At 49.0% G+C, this 18,240-nt stretch overlaps 1 protein-coding gene and 1 pseudogene across 1 annotated transcript in view; both read left to right on the top strand.

Annotated features, from left to right (window-relative positions):
• The first annotated feature begins 2,336 nt into the window (after positions 1 to 2,336).
• POR (cytochrome p450 oxidoreductase) overlaps positions 2,337 to 18,240 on the top strand; it is a 71,165-nt gene continuing 55,261 nt past the window's right edge. The window contains exon 1 of the mRNA XM_004045609.3: positions 2,337 to 2,475. Coding sequence (XP_004045657.2) covers positions 2,369 to 2,475 — 107 coding nt within the window. The 5' untranslated portion in view covers positions 2,337 to 2,368. The remainder of the gene's footprint in view (positions 2,476 to 18,240) is intronic.
• Positions 8,719 to 13,949, top strand: LOC129534739 (ribosomal protein uL30-like; annotated as a pseudogene).

The following is an 18,240-nucleotide window of genomic DNA, read 5'->3' as shown; positions in this document are numbered from 1 at the left end:
ATAGAATCCATAGGACCCAGTTATTGGTTCAATGGGAAAAGGCCAAAGAGGTAAAATGCCTGTTTCCTGATGTTTCCTTAGTGATGCTATATTATTAGCAGACAGAGAAGACTCAGTGTTTTAGGAGTTCTGGTTTCACAAAAAAGCAGGGGGCATGGAGTCAAAGTCCAAATTTGAAGCCTCACTGGGACATCCTGGGGAGATGTCCAACACGGTGTTGAAAAGATGGCACAGAGTATCAGATATCTGGGTGAATTTCTCCACAGCTCTCTCTCTGGGTGAGTGTGGAGTTCAGTCCCTTCATTGGACAGGTATTGTGCCCCACCCTGAGGGCTACTGCATTCATCCAACCTGTTGGAGGGACTGGTTCCTGGACATAGGAAACCTGGCACCTGGGCCATGGTAATAATCTCTTTATATAGGATTTTGCTATTTTCACAATATTTTAAAGATGAAGAGTGGATGGGAATGGTGGCTCACATCTGTAATTCCTGCACTTTGGGAGGCCGAGGCAAGGGATCCCTTGAGGCCAGGAGTTCAAGACCAGCTTGGGCAACATAGCGAGACTCTGTCTCTACAAAAAATTTAAAAATTAGGCTAGGTGCAGTGCTCACACCTGTAATCTCAGCACTTTGGGAGGCCAAGGTGGGAGGACTGCTTGAGGTCTGGAGTTTGAGACCAGCCTGGGAAACATGGCAAAACACCATCTCTACAAAAAAATTTCAATCAACTTTCTTTAAAATGAAAAATAAAAATACAAAAATTAGCCAGTTGTGGTGGCGCATGCCTGTAATTCCAGCTACTAGGGAGGCTGAAGCAGGAGGATCACCCGAGCCCAGGAGGTCGAGGCTGCATCCCAGCCTCAGCGACAAAGGGAGACCCTGTTTCAAAAAATAAATAACATATATGTTATTATATAATATATAAATATAACAAATATAACATTTATATAATATATAAATGTTATATTTATGTATTATTTTATAAATTAACTTTTATTTTTTTTTTGTGAGACGGAGTGTCACTCTGTCGGCCACACTGGAGTGCAGTGGTGTGAACTGGGCTCACTGCAACCTCTGCCTCCGGGGTTCAAGTGGGTCTCCTGCCTCAGTCTCCCCAGTAGCTGGGATTACAGGCACCCGCCACCATGCCCAGCTAATTTTTGTATTTTTAGTAGAGACGGGGTTTTGCCATGTTGGTCAGGCTGGTCTCGAACTCCTGACCTCAGGTGATCCGCCCACCTCAGCCTACCAAAGTGCTGGGATTACAGGCGTGAGCCACCGCGCCTGGGGTATTTTTAAAAGATGGAGAAGGGGCTCTGAGAGAAGTGAGTTGCACAGTGTTGCAAAAGGAATTCACAGCACAGCTAGTAATAATAGTAGTAGTAGTGATAATAACAATGGCGATGAGAACACTTAGTAATGCCGTGCTCTAAATCCTTTAGGAACAAAGGTTATACCACTTAATCTTCATGACCCTGTAAAGTAGAAACCATAGCAGGAGGCAGAGGTGGGCTTCACACCCCGACCAAGGCTGCCAGACTTTTCAAACCCCAGAAGCTCTCTGTATCCCCCCACTCCTCTTCCATCCAGGGCTTGCCTCCTGCTTGGTCACTTCCCACCCCCAACAGGCCAGCCTTCAAAAGCGAGCTCTAGGCAGCGTGTGGGGCCTCACGCCTGTAATCGCAGCGCTTTGAGAGGCCGAGGAGGGAGGATCACTTGAGACCAGTTCGAGACCAACCTGGGCATCACAGCGAGACTGCATCTCTGCAAATAAAATAAAATAAAATTAGCTAGGTGTGGTGGCGCGCCTGTAGTCCCAGCTACTGGGAGGCTGAAGTGGGAGAATCGCCTGAGCACAGGAGTTGAAGCCTGCAGTGAGCTGTGACTGCACCACTGCAATCCAGCCTGGGTGACAGAACGAGACCCTGTCTCTAAAAACAAACGCGCGCCCTCCGCCGTCAGGCTGGATGGAGGGAACCCAGGGAGACGACCTGGGCCTGAAGCCTCGCCAATTTCAGGTGAGGAAACAGGGCCGTGGAGGAGACAATGTGGCGATCACAAGCAAGCGGCGGCCCGAAGGAGGGGGCTAGACCGGCGGGCGCACAGCCACAGTTCTGCAGTATCCCCGGGAAGGTGGGCAGCCGGCCCGGTGAACTGCAGGGTCCGAGCTGTAGAAACCGCAGCCGCCGTCGCCAGGCGACTCCGCCAACCCCGGAACCACGCACTTTCATTTCTCCGCGGGGCAACCCAGCCGAGCCGCGAGGGGGCGTGGCCGGGCCGGGCCGTACCAAGAGCGCAAATTTGCAGGGGGAAGCGCGGGGCTCCGGGAGTGCACGCGCGGCTCGAGTGGGCGGGGCGGCGGCCCAATGGCCACGCCCCCACCCCCGCGGCCGGCGCAGGCGGTGGTAGCGCCTCAGTGGTGCGGGCCTGCGCCCTGCCCAGGTGCCCGCAGAGAGCAGCCGGGCTGCCAGCGGTGAGTGCTAGCTTTCGCGGCGACGGCGGGGTAGGTGAGGTCGGGCCCCGGGACTCGGGGTTTGCCGGGCGCCTCAGTTCGCCGCGGCCGCCTGGCTCTCTGCGTTGGGGTGGGCCCTCGGGCCGGGGCACTGCGCGTCTGGCCCGACGCTCGGGCGGAAGGCATGGCTCCCACCCCGGCCCTCCTCCGCGTCGCCCTTCCCCTAGAGCTGACCTCCCGCGGCGGCCTGAGGGTCGACTTTTCCACAGCTTGGGCCGAGAGAGCCCGGCAGGCCCTCGGCTGAGGGTTAGGGCTCGGTATCTCAGGGGTCGGGGTCCAGTCCCCGCGCCGCCGCCCCCCACTGGCTAAGCCACTTTAACTCTCCGAGCCTCAGTTTCCCCATCTGTACGATGAATGGGCCTCGGGAGGCAGCGAATTCTGTGGGCACTTAACGTGAGAGGCGCTCGATGCATGCTCATGGGACCCGAATCTAACCCTGCAGCATCAGGTGGGCTGAGTCGATGGATCACGGGAGCCCCCCAGCCCGGCCTGCATCCCTGAGGGCAGTGCCCCTCGCAGTCAGGTGTCTCGGCGGCACCCACAACACAGGTACCCGGATCTCCTGGGGGAGCCGGGACACCCTTAGCTCGGGGGAGCAATTGGGTAAGAGTTCAAGGTCTCTTGGGCGCCAGGGGGAGGAGAGTGGAGGTTTCAGTGAGCTTGACTTCGACTTTCTGCGTATTGTTTTTCAAAGCGAGTTACCCTTGTGTAAACTGGTGACCACTAATAAGGAGTTTGGGGCTGTTTCAATGAAAGTGGCTGTCTCCTCTCTTAAACCCTTAAAGCTGCAGCCTTGCCTTGCCTTGCCTCTGAGCTTGGCCAAGCTGGAGAATGATGCCAGCACAAAAGGAGACAGGACTGGACTGGGTGGCCCTGGTTTGATTCTTGGCACAATAGCAAGATACCTCCTGGAGCCTCTGTTTTCTGATCAGTGGGTCTGGTAGTAAGACAGCCACCCTGCTCTCCCCACAGGGTTGAGATTCTGAGGATCAAGACAGGGTCCCAGAGAGTGGCATCGAGAACTTTAATCCTCCTTGTAAGCAGAACGTTTATGGAACCCTCTGGGATCCAGTATCCCCACCGTTGTTCACTGCTGTAATTCCTCGGGCCTTGCTTTATGGAGAAGGCATTGATTCATTAACCATTTGCAAGTTCTACCTACGGAAATCCCTTTTGAGTGGTTATGGGGTTGGCTTGGTCAGGAGAACAGCTCCAAAGGCCCAGTTAGTAAACCAGGGAGCCCAGAAAGGTCCACTTCCTTTTTTTGGGGAGGAGGGCTGTTTTAGGAGTTCTTATTTTCCTTTTAAGAGATTGGTTTTTGAGCTACTTATGACCTTCATGCCATCTAATGTTGGAAACTTTCGCTGAGCAGATAGCTTATTATAAAAAGTATTTGTACAACATCCGCATTTCAGAGAATGGGATGCTAGCTGCCAGTTGCATGGTGGTGTGGGAACTTAGGAGTGATCTTAATTTTCCAAAATTCTTCAGGTCTAGCACTTGAAGAAATAATAGGTAGATTTGAAATGAAACAACCCAGGGATATTCCTGAAAACAGCAGCATTGACCGCAGCCAATGTAAATCAGGTGTGGATCGTCCTGGGTAGTAGGAGTTTATAAATGCCACAGAGGATGTTTGCTGCCAGACATAACCTGAATTTTAGGACCTGCTGTTGGTTGACTCTGGGTTGATCCACCCTTAACCCCTTGAAAATCAGGATCTGTGTTAGGTAAGTCTGTGTATAATTAGGAGACAGGCCAATTGAAATCAAAACTGCTTGGCAAATCCAGAACATTTACTCGTGAAGTCCATGGAACATTTCAAGTTAAAAATAATTTAGCTCTTAAGTAACTTTTTTTTTTTTTGTGAGACAGGTCTCACTCTGTCGTGCAGGCTGGAGTGCAGTGGCGCAATCATAGCTCACTGCAGCCTCAACCTCCAGGATTCAAGCAATCCTCCCTCCTCAGCCTCCCAAGTAGTTGGGAGTACAGGCACGCACCACCACACCCAGCTAATTTTTTAAATGTTTTTTTAGAGATTTGGTTTGCCATGTTGCCCAGGCTGGTCTCGAATTCTGGGGTTCAAGTGGTCCTCCTGCTTTGACCTCCTAAAGTGCTGAGATTACAGGTGTGAGCCACCATTCCTGGCTTTCTTATTTCTTCTTTCTTTTTTTTTTTTTTTTTCTGATGGAAGCTCTTGAAGTTATAGGACCTTTCATGGTTCCAGAGAGGCTGGCCGCCCCTACAAGAGCTTCGATGTCCTTGTGCTTTAGGGAGGAGCCAGAGAAACAGAGGTCAAGCTCTGGCACTAGCACCGTGTGTGGCCTCAATTGAGCATGTTGGGATTTAACTTTCTATTATATGTCAGACTCACTTAAAAATTAAAGTTAGAAAAAGGTGAAATGGAGAAATGACAATTTTCTTTTCTTTTCTTTTCTTTTTTTGAGATGGAGTCTCACTCTGTCGCCCAGGCTGGAGCGCAGTGGGCTCAGTGCAGCCTCCACCTCCCCCAGGTTCAAGCAATTTTCCTTGCTTGAATTCTGCCTCAGCCTCCTGAGTAGCTGGAATTTCGAGTACCCACCACCTGGCCAAAGATTCTGTGCTCATTAGCACACAGCCTCCCAGGTGGCTACAGCCTTAAAAGACTTTCAAATGCCAATTCTAGGCTGGGAACAGTGGCTCACGCCTGTAATTCCGGCACTTTGGGAGACCATGGTGGGTGAATTGCTTGAGTCCAGGAGTTTGAGACCAGCCTGGGCAACACGGCAAATTCCTGTCTCTATAAAAAAATACAAATACAAAAATTGACTGGGCATGGTGGCTCACGCCTGTAATCCCAGCACTTTGGGAGGCCGAGGCAGGCAGATCACTTGAGGTCAGGAGTTCGAGACCAGCCTGGCCAACGTGGTGAAACCCCGTCTCTACTAAAAATACAAAAATTAGCTGGTGTGGTGGTGTGCACCTGTAATCCCAACTACTCAGGAGGCTGAGGCAGAAGAATCACTTGAACCCGGGAAGCGGAGGTTGCAGTGAGCTGAGATCGTGCCGCTGCACTCCGGCCTGGGTGACAGAGTGAGACTCTGTCTCAGAAAAAAAAACCCCAAAAAACAACAACTTGTTTTGCTGTGCAGTTTTGTCATCTGGCATTGGGCAGAAATTTGGACCCGCCGGGCAGGTGGGAGAAGCATCTGAGTCAGAGGTCACTTACCTGCTTGCATAGGCTGCTGACCTATACCAAGCCTTAGTTTCTTCATCACTAAAGTCAGAGAAAGAACCCACTCCACCTGCCTCTGGGACAGCTCAGAACGTGTTACCCTTTCAACAGTGGGTCCTTCTTCATCTTCTTGGCGCTGTTTGGATCCCTGTAGCGTGACACATAAAAAAGCACACATCCGGCCTTAGGATATGTGTAGGCTCTGGTTCGGGCACTTGAGAACTCTCACAGGGAGGGAAGCAAGCATACAATTCAACAAGAATGGCACGGTGTGTTGCATTCATTCTCAAGATGATGGGGTGAGGCTTTTATTAGTGCTGAGCCTGCTGTTTGTTTCCACAGCAGGGCTCCAGGGGAGAGGTGATGTTTGAGTTGGGTCTCGGAGGATTGCTAGGAGTTCTCTGAGCCCACCCAGGCACACCAGCTCTGGGGGCATGTAGGGTATAGATTGCATGAGGCTGAGGTCGCGTGGTGGCACTTGTCTGAAATGGTCCTAGGAACCATGGGAAGAGATGGGGAGGTGTTTTAAAAGGTCAGGGCTATGTGACTAGCTCAGATCAGTGTTGTGTTTTTTTTTTTTTTTTAGACAGAGTCTCACTCTGTCACCCAGGCTGGAGTGCAGTGGTGCGATCTTGGCTCACTGCAACCTCTGTCTCCTGGGTTCAAGCAATTCTTGTGCCTCAGCCTCCCGAGTAGCTGGGATTACAGGCACCCGCCACCATGTCCGGCTCAGGACAGTGTTTTCTTGTACTGAATATTCTCTTACTGCCTAATATCCTCTCTGGGTGAATGAACAACCATTTGGGAAATTTTTACTGTGTCTAAATTTGTAATCATACTGTTTTAGAGCTCTACATCTTAAAAGTTTTTCCTCCCCAAGCGAGATGTTTACGTCAGTTGTGTTCTTGTTGGGATTAGTGTGCACACGCCTGTCTGCATCTGTGCATGCGTGTGTGTGTGTGTGTGTGTGTGTGTGTGTATGCATATGAGAGGGAGAGAAGATGGAGGAATTCCATGGGGGCAGACCATGGTTCTTTGCAGATTGGTGGCTCCAGTTGGTTGGGTTCACTGGAGCCACGTTCATCAGTTTGTTTCTTTCTTTCCTTTTCTCTCTCTCTCTCTCTATATATTTATTTATTTATTTATTATTTGTAGAAGTGGGGTCTGGCTATGTTGCCCAGGCTAGTTTCAAACTCCTGGCCTCAAGTGAGCCTCCTATCTCAGCCTCCCAAAACGCTGGGATTACAGGCATGAGCCACTGCGCCCAGCCCAGTAACTGTTACTCCTGACACTGGTCGGTGTGGCAACTCAGTTGATGCTTGGACGTGTTGTGAACAAAGCCCTGGGGAACCTGATCCTTCTGGTGGCTTGTGCAGCAAACTGTTGATGTGGGAAGCTTATTTATTTCACTTGTTAAAGAGGTGACTTGGATAGGGAGATATCTAAGAATTGTCCTTTAATTGGAGTGCTGGAGGGTGTGGCATTCGGATCTCCTTTGTGCAGCATCTGTACATAGCTGAGAGAATTGTACACATAATTTCCCGAAATGCGTCAGTTTCAAGGCTAACTTAGAATATGTTAGTGGCCAGACTGTGGTGCTGTCAGCTGTGGACTGTTCTCCAAGAGTTGAATTTCTTTTTTTTTTTTTTTTTTGAGACAGAGTCTGACTCTCTCGCCTAGGCTGGAGTGCAGTGGTGTGATCTTGGCTCACTGCAACCTCTGCCTTCCAGGTTCAAGCAATTCTCCTGCCTCAGCCTCCCAAGTAGCTGGGATTACAGGCGTGTGCCATCACGCCCCGCTAATTTTTTTTTTGTATTTTTAGTAGAGATGAGGTTTCACTGTGTTGGCCAGGCTGGTTTCAAACTCCTGACCTCAAGTGATCCACCCGCCTCAGCCTCCCAAAGTGCTAGGATTACCAGGCGTGAGCCACCATGTCCAGCTTATAAGAATTGAATTCTTTAGGAGACATTTGGTAGGAGAATAGAAGGGGAAAAGTTGCCTTTTGTCTACTTGGATGTAGTAATGAGGAGGAAGATGGGGCATTGTGGGGCGTGTCCTCTAACTTGAAACAGATGTAATTTATTTCTAGGTGAAAGTTAAGAACAGTGCTTACTCATTCTGTTTATCTGCCCTCCTTTTATCTTTGGCACTTTTTCCTACAGCCCTGTTTCTGAGCTCAGCGTCATATCACCTCTGCGGTGGTGATGCCGGTGTTCTTAGAGCACTGTGTCCTAGTGACACTTTGATCTTCGTGGGCATGCATCATCAGTGCATTGGGTAGGCCGGGCCTGTACAAAGGTTTGCAGGTTTGGTTAGGAACACGTGAACTACGGTCACCTTTCTGAACTTTCTGAACTCATGTCTAGTGACCGTAGGTCACCTGGGTTGAGTTTTCAACACTGCAAACAGGGATGGCAGTTCTTGAATACACAGGAGAGTGCATTAGCCAGTGGTGCCCGGCATCATTCAGAGTGCAGTTTGGCATCAGAAATGTTCCGTCAGGTATTTGTGGTCTTGTGGAGAAAAGCCACTGTTGGTTTTGGTGAAGGGCTTCAGACCCTTTGACTGCTCATGAAACCACACAGTCTTAACATGGACACGTTGGATGCGTTCCTTACGTAACGTGATTTGCAAACTCAGGAGTCATTCAGCGTCACAGCAGTGATCAAAAGCTCCCAGCCCATCTACCCGAAACCTCCACAACAAGAGCTCTATCTGTCAGTGGCCTCACTGACTTCCTGGGCCCTGAAGCTCCAAGGACAAAAGACTCCTGTCCCTTTTCCCTTCCTCTCCATTGTGGGTCTCCCACCACCACCAAGTCCTGTAAGTTTTTAGTCTTTTTTTTTTTTTTTGAGACAGATTCTCGCTCTGTTGTTCAGAGTGCAGTGACACAATCTCAGCTCACTGCAGCCTCTGCCTCCCAGGTTCAAGTGATTCTCCTGCCTCAGCTTCCCGAGTAGCTGGGATTATAGGCGCGCAGCACCGTGCCCAGCTAATTTTTGTATTTTTAGTAGAGACAGGGTTTCACTGTGTTGGCCAGGCTGGTCTCGAACTCCTGACCTCAGGCAATCTGCCTGCCTCAGCCTCCCAAAGTGCTGGGATTACAGCAGGCGTGAGCCACCACGCCCGGCCCTTTAAATCTCTTTCCACTGCTGTGGTCTTACTGTAGGCCCTTGTCACTTCCTGCTGTGCTGACCCGTAATTCTCCCTCTCTTCCCCTCCCCACCACGTTCCAAGATCTGTCCATGGTACCATTGCTAGTTGATCTTGGAACCCTGCTTCAGTCACCCCTCCTTTCTCTTCGCCCAGACTGGAGTGCAGTGGCACGATTTGGCTCACTGCAACCTCCGCCTGTCAGGTTCAAGTGATTCTCCTGCCTCAGCGTCCCGAGTAGCTGGCACTACAGGCACATGCCTCCACACCTAGCTAATTTTTGTATTTCTAGTAGAGACAGGGTTTCACCATGTTGGCCAGGCCAGTCTCGAACTCCTGGCCTTAAGTGGTCCACCCAGCTCAGCCTCCCAAAGTGCTGAGATAATAGGCATGAGCCACTGTGCCCGGTCACTGTCACTGTCTTATTGCATGTTTTCTTCTTCATCTTCTTTCATAAAGGATAAACAGTGACTTAATAAAAGGTGTCTAATTCTCCCGTCCCTAGTGGCAATACGGTTGGACTAGAAGGTGAATTCAGTTGAGAACAGGGAACCTATCATTTCTGCGAGTGTAAGCTGGGGCATAGAACAACGCCAGGCATAAGGTAGGCACTCGGATGAATGGATGAATGAATAAATATGGCTTCTATCCTCCAAGTTTACTGCTGAGCTTTCTCTTGCATATTGACTGAGCTCAGATGTCAAAATTGGGTCTGATCTGTAGTTTGTTTTTTTTTTTTTTTGAGACAGAGCCTGTCACTCTGTTGCCCAGGCTGGAGTGCAGTGGCGCAATATTGGCTCACTGCAACCTCTGCCTCCTGGGTTCAAGCAATTCTCGTGCCTCAACCTCCTGAGTAGCTGGAATTATAGGTGTGTGCCATCACGCCTGGCTAATTTTTTGTAATTTTAGTACAGATGGGGTTTCACCATGTTGCCCAGCTAGTCTCGAATGCCTGACCTGAAGCAGTCTGCCCGCCTCGGCCTTCCGAAGTGCTGGGATTACAGGCGTGAGCCACTGCACCTGGCCTGGTCTGTACTTTTGAAGATTATTCCAAAGTACAGTAGGAACTTTTGGTAGGACTTTAGTTTTCCATCCAGGTATAAAATTTTGTGTCAGTGGTGGGGTTGCGCATGTTCAGTAGCTGCAACACTAGAAAGATGGCAAAGCAGGAGCAAAGAAAAATCCCTTTGGCTCCAGAAAATCTCCTGAAAGCAGAAGGCTTATCAAGGCCTCAAAGCCATCCAGTCAAAGTAGGCACTTTTGGCAAAGGAGGAGCAGAGGAAAGGAAAAGGGCTCAGGTTTAAACGACTGGAATCATTCCTACATGATTCCTGGTGGCAGAAACATGACAAGGTGCGTCTCAGACGACTAGAAGTAAAACCTCACGCCTTGGAATCGCCAGATAAACATTCCTTGGCCTTTGTTGTACGCATCGAAAGGATTGATGGTGTGAGTTTACTGGTGCAGAGAACCATTGCAAGACTTTGCCTAAAGAAAATTTTTCGTGGTGTCTTTGTAAAAGTCACCCCCCAGAACCTAAAAATGCAGCGTATAGTATGTAACCTTATGTGACCTGGGGATTTCCAAATCTGAAGTCTGTCCAGGAACTCATTTTGAAATGTAGACAAGCCAAGGTCAAGAATAAGACCATCCCTCTGACAACACAGTGATTGAGGAGCACCTGGGAAAGCTTGGTGTCATTTGCTTGGAAGACCTCATTCATGAAATTGCCTTCCCAAGGAAGCATTTCCAGGAGATCTCATGGTTCTTGTCCCCTTTCCACCTCTCAGTGGCCCGTCATGCTACCAAAAATAGTGGACTTTCTGAAGGAGATTGGCACACCTCCATCTCCTTGGGGTGTGTGCATCAATCAGCTCATCCGCCAGCTGAACTAGAGCCAGGTGCCAAACTACAGTAAATTTTTATCAATGAAGTGGAAGCTTGTGTTATTTTGGGGGGCGGGGGGAGCGGGGTGGAATTTTTATCAAGTATCTTCAGAGAAGATTATTTCCTGCTTTATCTTCAAAAACTGGAAAGGAAGGGTCAAAGGAAAGACAGTGGCTGGCCGGGCCCGGTGGCTCACGCCTATAATCCTAGCACTTTGGGAGGCTGAGGCGGGCGGATCACCTGAGGTCGGGAGTTCGAAACCAGCCTGATCAACATGGAGAAACCCCGTCTCTACTAAAAATACAAAAATTAGCTGGGCGTGGTGGCACACGCCTGTAATCCCAGCTACTGGGGAGACTGAGGCAGGAGAATCGCTTGAACCCGGGAGGCGGAGGTTGTGGTGAGCCAAGATCGCACCTTTGTCCTCCAGCCTGGGCAACAAGAGCGAAACTCCATCTCGAAAAAAAAAAAAGAAAAGAAAAGACAGTAGCTTACGTTCATGGCAGGCACCTCTCATCACAGTCCAGTTCCAAGGAAAAATTCCAGCGTTTTCTACATTGGCTGCTGCCTCGTCTGAAATCACATTTTGTGGAGAAAGGAGTCCTGCTTTGTTGCATCTTCTATCCTAGGGTTTAATGTTGGTGAATGAGTAACTCTAGCATTTGCACAAGGCTCCCTAAGAGTCCTGCAGCAGCCGACCAAGCCCGGGGACATAATTGAATCCGGAGATTCCTGGGGCCTTGAAAAAGACTTGAAATATACATAGGAAGAAAGGCACAAAAATAAATGCTTACTTGTCTCTGCAAAAAAAAAAAAAAAAAGAAAAAAAAAGAAAAATTGTGTCTCAAGTTCCTTCTGTAGTTGATAATTTATTCAGGAATCATTTTATAATTGAAGAAGAATATTCTGACTCTTTCTAAATCTTTCTAGATCAGTTACCTGGATGCTGAAGACATGAATAAATTTGTTTATTTTAAAAATTCTAGGGCCTGGCACAGTGGCTCATGCTTATAATCTTAGCACTGTGGGAGGCCGAGGTGGACGGATCACTAGAGCCCAGGAATTCAAGACCATCCTGGGCCACATGGCAAAACACCATCTCTATTTAAAAATTAGTGTTTTTAAACATCAGTGTTTAAAAATTAGCTGGGTGTGGTGGTGTGCACCTGTCATCCCAGCTACTTGGGAGGCTGAGGTGGGAGGATCACCTGAGCCCAGGGAGGTTGAGGCTGCAGTGAGCCATGATCAGACCACTGCACACCAACCTGGGTGATAGAGTGAGACCCCCATCTCAAAATATACAGTAATAAACGAAAAATAGAAAATTCCCCAAATAAATAAATAATAGAAAATTCTAATGAAAATAAAAGGAGTTGAGTGTAACCGTTGAGTGTCTGCGCTGGGTGTTTCTGTCTCATGTAACCAACGTAGCACTGTGAGGATGGTCATCCCGGAGATGGACTGTGATAAATCGTGTGCCCAGGATCCCAGAGTGCGTAGGTGGCATATCTAGGTTTTGAACCAAGGTCTGTTGGCCTTTTATAGCTCAACTGGGTTGTGAGTTTGTTGAATTTCACGTTCCATGCTTTCCCCAACCAAACCAAAAACCAGAGGGGGAACTGAAAGCTGAGAGCCTAGTAATTGAGAAAAGGACTCTGGAAGGTGATGGTGTCAAAAAGCAGTCCAGGGAAGCTCTTGTGGTTGAGCACACAGCTCTGCCCAGAGCTTCCTAGATGCCAAGGCAAAGAAGGATGGGGTTACATAGCAAGCGTTATTGGAAAAAGGAAGCTGACCAGTTTCTCATTAGTATTTTTCAGCTGGGCGCGATGGCTCATGTCTGTAGTCCCAGCACTCTGGGAGGCTGAGGCAGGAGGATTACTTGTGGCCAGGAGTTTGAGACCAGCCTGGGCAAGAGAGAGAGAGAGACCCTGTCCCTTCAACAAGAAAATACACATTTAAAATATTAGCCAGGCATGGTGGTGTGCACCTGTAGTCCCAGCTACTCAAGAGGCTGAAGCAGGACGATCGCTTGAGCCTGAGAGTTCAAGGCTGTAGTAAGCTATGATTGCACCACGACACTGCAGCCTGGGTGATGGAGAAAGACCCCATCTCTTAAATTTTTTTTAAAAAGTGCTTTTCCCTGGGCCTTTACACGAGGATCATTGAATAAAGCAGTGGTCAGCAGCCCATGTACTCAGCAAGTATTTGTAGAGCACCACGTATGTGCCAAGCTCTCTTCGAGGTGCTGGGACTACTTTTGTGTGTGGAAAAGACCAACAAGATGAAAGATGATGTTGGCCTAGGCCAGGGTGGAGGCACTGTTTTCAAGAACAGGAGTGTTCCCACAGGTGACCCTTTCTGGGTCCCATCTAGGTAAGAGGCTGAGAGGTTCAGGCTCGGTTGTAAATTCTGTAAGGGCAGTTCTTTGGGAGGTGTGAGCAAGAGAATGGAATCAGAGTGATTATTTTAGCAGGCAGGAGTGAAGCTTGAGAATCTGGCAGAGTGAGGAGCGATCTTGTGCCAGAGTGAGAGGCAGCCAGTCCAAAGTGAAGGTTCTGAAGCTCTTAGTACCTCCCACATACAGTGTCCTGCTTTTTTTTCTTTCTCTTTTCTCTCTCTCTCTCTTTTTTTTTTTTTTTTTTTTTTTTTTTTTTAAGGCAGGACACTTGCTCTGTCACCCAGGATCATTGCTCACTGCAGTCTCAAACTCCTTAAGCCCTTCCAAGTAGCTGGGACTACAGGCACACACCACCATGCTTGGCTAGTTTTTCTTTCTTTTTGCAGAGATGGGGTCTTGCTATGTTGCCCAGGCTGATCTCAAACTCCTGGGCTCAAATGATCCTCCTGTTGACCTCCCAAAGTGCTGGAATTACAGGCATGAGCCACTGTACCTGGCCCCCTGCTATTTTTCCTGTGATATTTGAAAAGCTTGGCTTGGTTTCTTGCCCTTTAGTAGGTGATTTCAGGCAGACCCATGAGGTCTTAGAAAGCAGCACGGCTCTGTTGCGATGCTCCTGGCTGAAGGGCCAGTGTGCTGTGCCATTGAGGGAGAAGCATTGACTCTGGTCTGGGAGATTCTGTTCATTTAGTCATTCAGCAAACAAATATTGAGTGCCAGCCAGGCGTGGTGGCTCACACCTGTAATCCCAGCACTTTGGGAGGCCGAGGCGGGCAGATCACCCGAGGTCGCGAGTTCGAGACCAGCCTGACCAACATGGAGAAACCTGTCTCTACTAAAAATACAAAATTAGCTGGGCATGGTGTGCATGCCTGTAATCCCAGCTACTTGGGAGGCTGAGGCAGGAGAATTGCTTGAACCTGGGGGGCAGAGGTTGCGCCATTGCATTCCATCCAGCCTGGGCAACAAGAGCGAAACTCCGTCTCAAAAAAACAAAAAACAAAAACAAATATTGAGCGCTCATGTTATGCAAAGTCTGATGAGCACCAGGGTTACAGAGGTGCAGGATAGCTCCACCCAGACATGAGACCAATCCTGTGTCCTTCTGCAGGGATTATTTCATCTTGGGCAATGCTGTCATCTGATGATGTGGCCAGGATGTCAGCTGCAAAATGAACCCCAGGTCATTCAGTGAGGCTGTGTCTACCTGTAACTTTGCCGTGTCCTAAAAAGGTCTTGAAGGGCAGACAGATGGTTGATAGAATAGCTCTGGAGACAGTTGGTCTGGGTTTGAATCCTGGTTCCACCATTTGTCGATTCCCTGATGTTGGACAAGGTCCTTTAACCTTTGTGAAAATTACAGCTCCTGTATGTCAGAGCAGTGTTAAAACACTGTTCATTAGTTAAAAACAAATCAGGGCCGGGCTTGGTGGCTCACACCTGTAATCCCAGCTCTTTGGGAGATTGAGGCGGGCTAATGGCTTGAGCCCAGGAGTTCCAGACCAACCTGGGCAACATGGCGAAACCCCGTATCTTAACAAAAAATTAACGGGGCTTGGTGGTGGGCGCCTGTAGTCCCAGCAACGCAGGAGGCTGGGCTGTCATCACGCCACTGTGCAGCAGCCTGGCTGACAGAGTGAGACCCTGTCTCAAAAAAAAAAAAAAAAACCCAAAAAACAAAAACCAGGTCAGGAGTGGGGAGTGACTGCTGATGAGTGTGGGATTTCATTTTGGGGGTATGAAGATGCTCTGGAATCTGGTAGTGGTGATGCTTGCACAATGGGTGAATATAGTGAAAACCACTGAATTTTACACTTTAAAATGATGAATTTTATGGTGTGTGAATTCTGTCTCAGTTTTTTTTTTTTGTTTTTTTTTTTTGATACTGACTCTCGCTCTGTGGTCCAGGCTGGAGTGCAGTGGCCCAATCTCAGCCTACTGCAACCTCTGCCTCCCGGGTTCCAGTGATTCTCTTGCCTCAGCCTCCTGAGTAGCTGGGATTACAGGTGCCCACCACCACGCCCAGCTAATTTTTGTATTTTTAGTAGAGACGGGGTTTCACCATGTTGGCCAGACTGGTCTCGAACTCCTGACCTCAAGTGATCTTGCCCTCCTCGGCCTGAGGCATGAGCCACTGCTCCCAGTCTCTATCTCAGGTTTCTTTTCTTTTCTTTTTTTTTTTTTTTTGAGACGGAGTCTTGCTCTGTTGCCCAGGCTGGAGTACAGTGGAACAATCTCCACTTACCACAACCTCCACCTCCTGGGTTCAAGTGATTCTCCTGCCTCAGCCTCCCAAGTAGCTGGGATTACAGGCACGCACTGCCATACCCAGCTAATTTTTGTATTTTTAGTAGAGATAGGGTTTCACTATGTTGGCCAGGCTGGTCTCGAACTCCTGACCTTGTGATCCATCCGCCTCGGCCTCTCAAAGTACTGGGATTACAGGTGTGAGCCACCGCGCCCGGCTTCTATCTCAGTTTTTAAAAATCAGGTTTATAGGTCATGAGTTCTTGAGCAACTAGACTCCCACCAGTTGTGCCGCCAGTTCCCTGTCACCTTGAGCTAGTCCTGGACACCTGCAGCAGACGTATGTTCACTGCGTGTTTCTGGGCTCCCACACATTTCTAAGCCCTCTTGAAGTTAACTTCGGGTAATGGTCTGTGAGAGGAAGTCACGTATGTCACTTCTGGATGGAAGCATTTAAGAGCCAGGGCCGGCCCTCCGACAATCTTCTTCCCATCAGGATGGCCCCGGAAGTTGTACATTGAGATGGTGGAATGACAAGAGAAAAAGCTGCTTGAACCACTGAGTCACCTTATGGAGGCCAAGGGCCTAGCGGAGTCACCCTGCCCACACTAGACGTTGCTTAGAGTTCAGCTTGAAGCCATGTGATGTGGGTCACTGCCCAGGAGGACTTTTTTCTAGTGCTGTGGCCTGGAGGACTTTCCCTCTAGCCTCTCATGCAGGTGTACTGTGTAATGTGGTGGGTCTCTTTTCTAACAGGAAGCCCCAGTGGGTGCAGCAGAGCCGTGGCTCTCTCAACTCAAGCACATCTCCACAGCTGGCTGCGGGCAAGTTCGCAGTTCTCTTGGTGGTGTCTGAGAAATGGAGCATTAAGCCCTCAGTCTAAAGGGGCATCTTGGGTAACCTAGTGTACCTGTCTCGAGCAGCAGGCATAGTACAATGTCAGGCCAGCACCAAAGGATTTTGTCTTCCTTGTAAGACAACATGGGGCAATAGAAAGCTCTGTATGGGCAATCTTGTAAATGGTATAATAATTATGATGCTTTTATAGACACCGCATGACCGTCCTTAGTCACTATAGCGATGGGATCTAATTATTACTGACTTGTTCATGTTGTGGGTTTTTAGTAACCCTACTGCCCACATTTAAACACATGCTGCCAAATTTAAACACGTGCTGTGAATATCCAAGCACAGGTCACAGAGATGACCTAGAGTTGGTGCTCAGTACACTTTTTTTTTTTTTTTTTTTTTTTTTTTTTTGGTGAGACCGAGTCTTGCTCTATCGCCCAGGCTGGAGTGCAGTGGTGCAATCTCAGCTCAGTGCAACCTCCGCCTCCCAGGTTCAAGCGATTTTCCTGCCTCAGCCTCCTGAGTAGCTGGAATTACAGAGCGTGCACCACCATGCCCAGCTACTTTTTGTATTTTTAGTTTCACCATGTTGGCCAGGCTGGTCTTGAACTCCTGACCTCAAGTGATCTTCCCACTTTGGCCTCCCAAAGTGCTGGGATAAGAGGTGTGAGCCACCGCGCCCGGCCTCAACACACATGTGATTGACACCAGCCTTGAATGCATAGCAATGACCGAACGTCAAGGTGAAACGCAAGCAACGCTGGGGAAGGAGTGACCAATACGGTGCCCTCTGAGGCCTCAGCCCAGGGGCCATCTGGCCTGTCTGTCTCATTAGTAGCATTGTTCCCTGTCAGCTTGTGGAAGAGCTGGTTTGAAACCACTTGTTGGACCGAAGGAAGCCACTGACCAAGACCTGTTCTGTGGGTGAAGCTGTCGCCCAGAGCACCCCCTGTAACTCCGTGGTCCTCTATGCACTAGTAGAAACTCTGTTTTTGCTGAATGGCACAGCCCACTACTAGCTGAATGTGGGGTGACAGTAGCCAGCATGAGAACCATCAAGACCATTGTGGGCCAGGGGTTGGGTCACCCCTTCCTTGTCTAGGGTTGCAACAAGAAGTGACAGAGAGGGTCCCACAAGGTCTTTAAATCTCCCTCTGTAAGTTGTGGGAATTTCAGTAACTTGCTTGGTCCTTAGGGCTTTGAATCTGAGTCTATAAAATGGGTGAAATAATATTTCTCTAAACAGGTTTATCATATGAATCAAAAGAAATTGTAGAAGGTGCCTAGCCAGGGTGCTTGACATGTAGTAGGTATTGAGTGAACGTTGGTTGCATTGCTTGGCTCCTCCTTAGTAAGCCTGTAGTAAACACAGTGCTGTGTAGACTAGGCAGGCCTTTCTCTCTTTTGCAATTCCGAGTGCTTTTTCTTAAGAACCAAGGGGTACTAACCCTTGTTTTAGAGACATTCAGAAACTAGCCAGGCGTAGTGGTGTGCGCCTGTAGTCCCAGCTCCTTGGGAGGCTGAGGTGGGAGGATCACTTGATCCTGGGAGGTAGAGGTTGTGGTGACCTATGATTGCACCACTGCACTCCAGCCTGGACAACAGAGAAAGACTGTCTAAAAATAAATAAAATAAAATAAATAAATAAATAAATGTAAACAAGGAAATAGAAAACGTTTATACTGACGGAGTCTCGCTGTGTCGCCCAGGCTGGAGTGCAGTGGCACGATCTTGGCTCACTGCAGCCTCCACCTCCCGGGTTCAAGTGATTCTTCTGCCTCAGCCTCCCAAGTAGCTGGAATTACAGGCATGTGCCACCACGCCCGTCCAATTTTGTATTTTTAGTAGAGACAGGGTTTCTCCATGTTGGTCAGGCTGGTCTCCAACTCCCGACCTCAGGTGATCCGCCCACCTCGGCCTCCCAGAGTGCTGGGATTACAGGCATGAGCCACGTTGCCCAGCCCTTATGTATTTGTTT

Source organism: Gorilla gorilla, chromosome 6 (genome assembly GCF_029281585.2).
Source record: "Gorilla gorilla gorilla isolate KB3781 chromosome 6, NHGRI_mGorGor1-v2.1_pri, whole genome shotgun sequence".
Lineage (NCBI taxonomy): Eukaryota > Metazoa > Chordata > Mammalia > Primates > Hominidae > Gorilla > Gorilla gorilla.
Note: the sequence above shows the minus strand (reverse complement) of the source record. Positions and strands in the feature narration are given on the sequence as shown.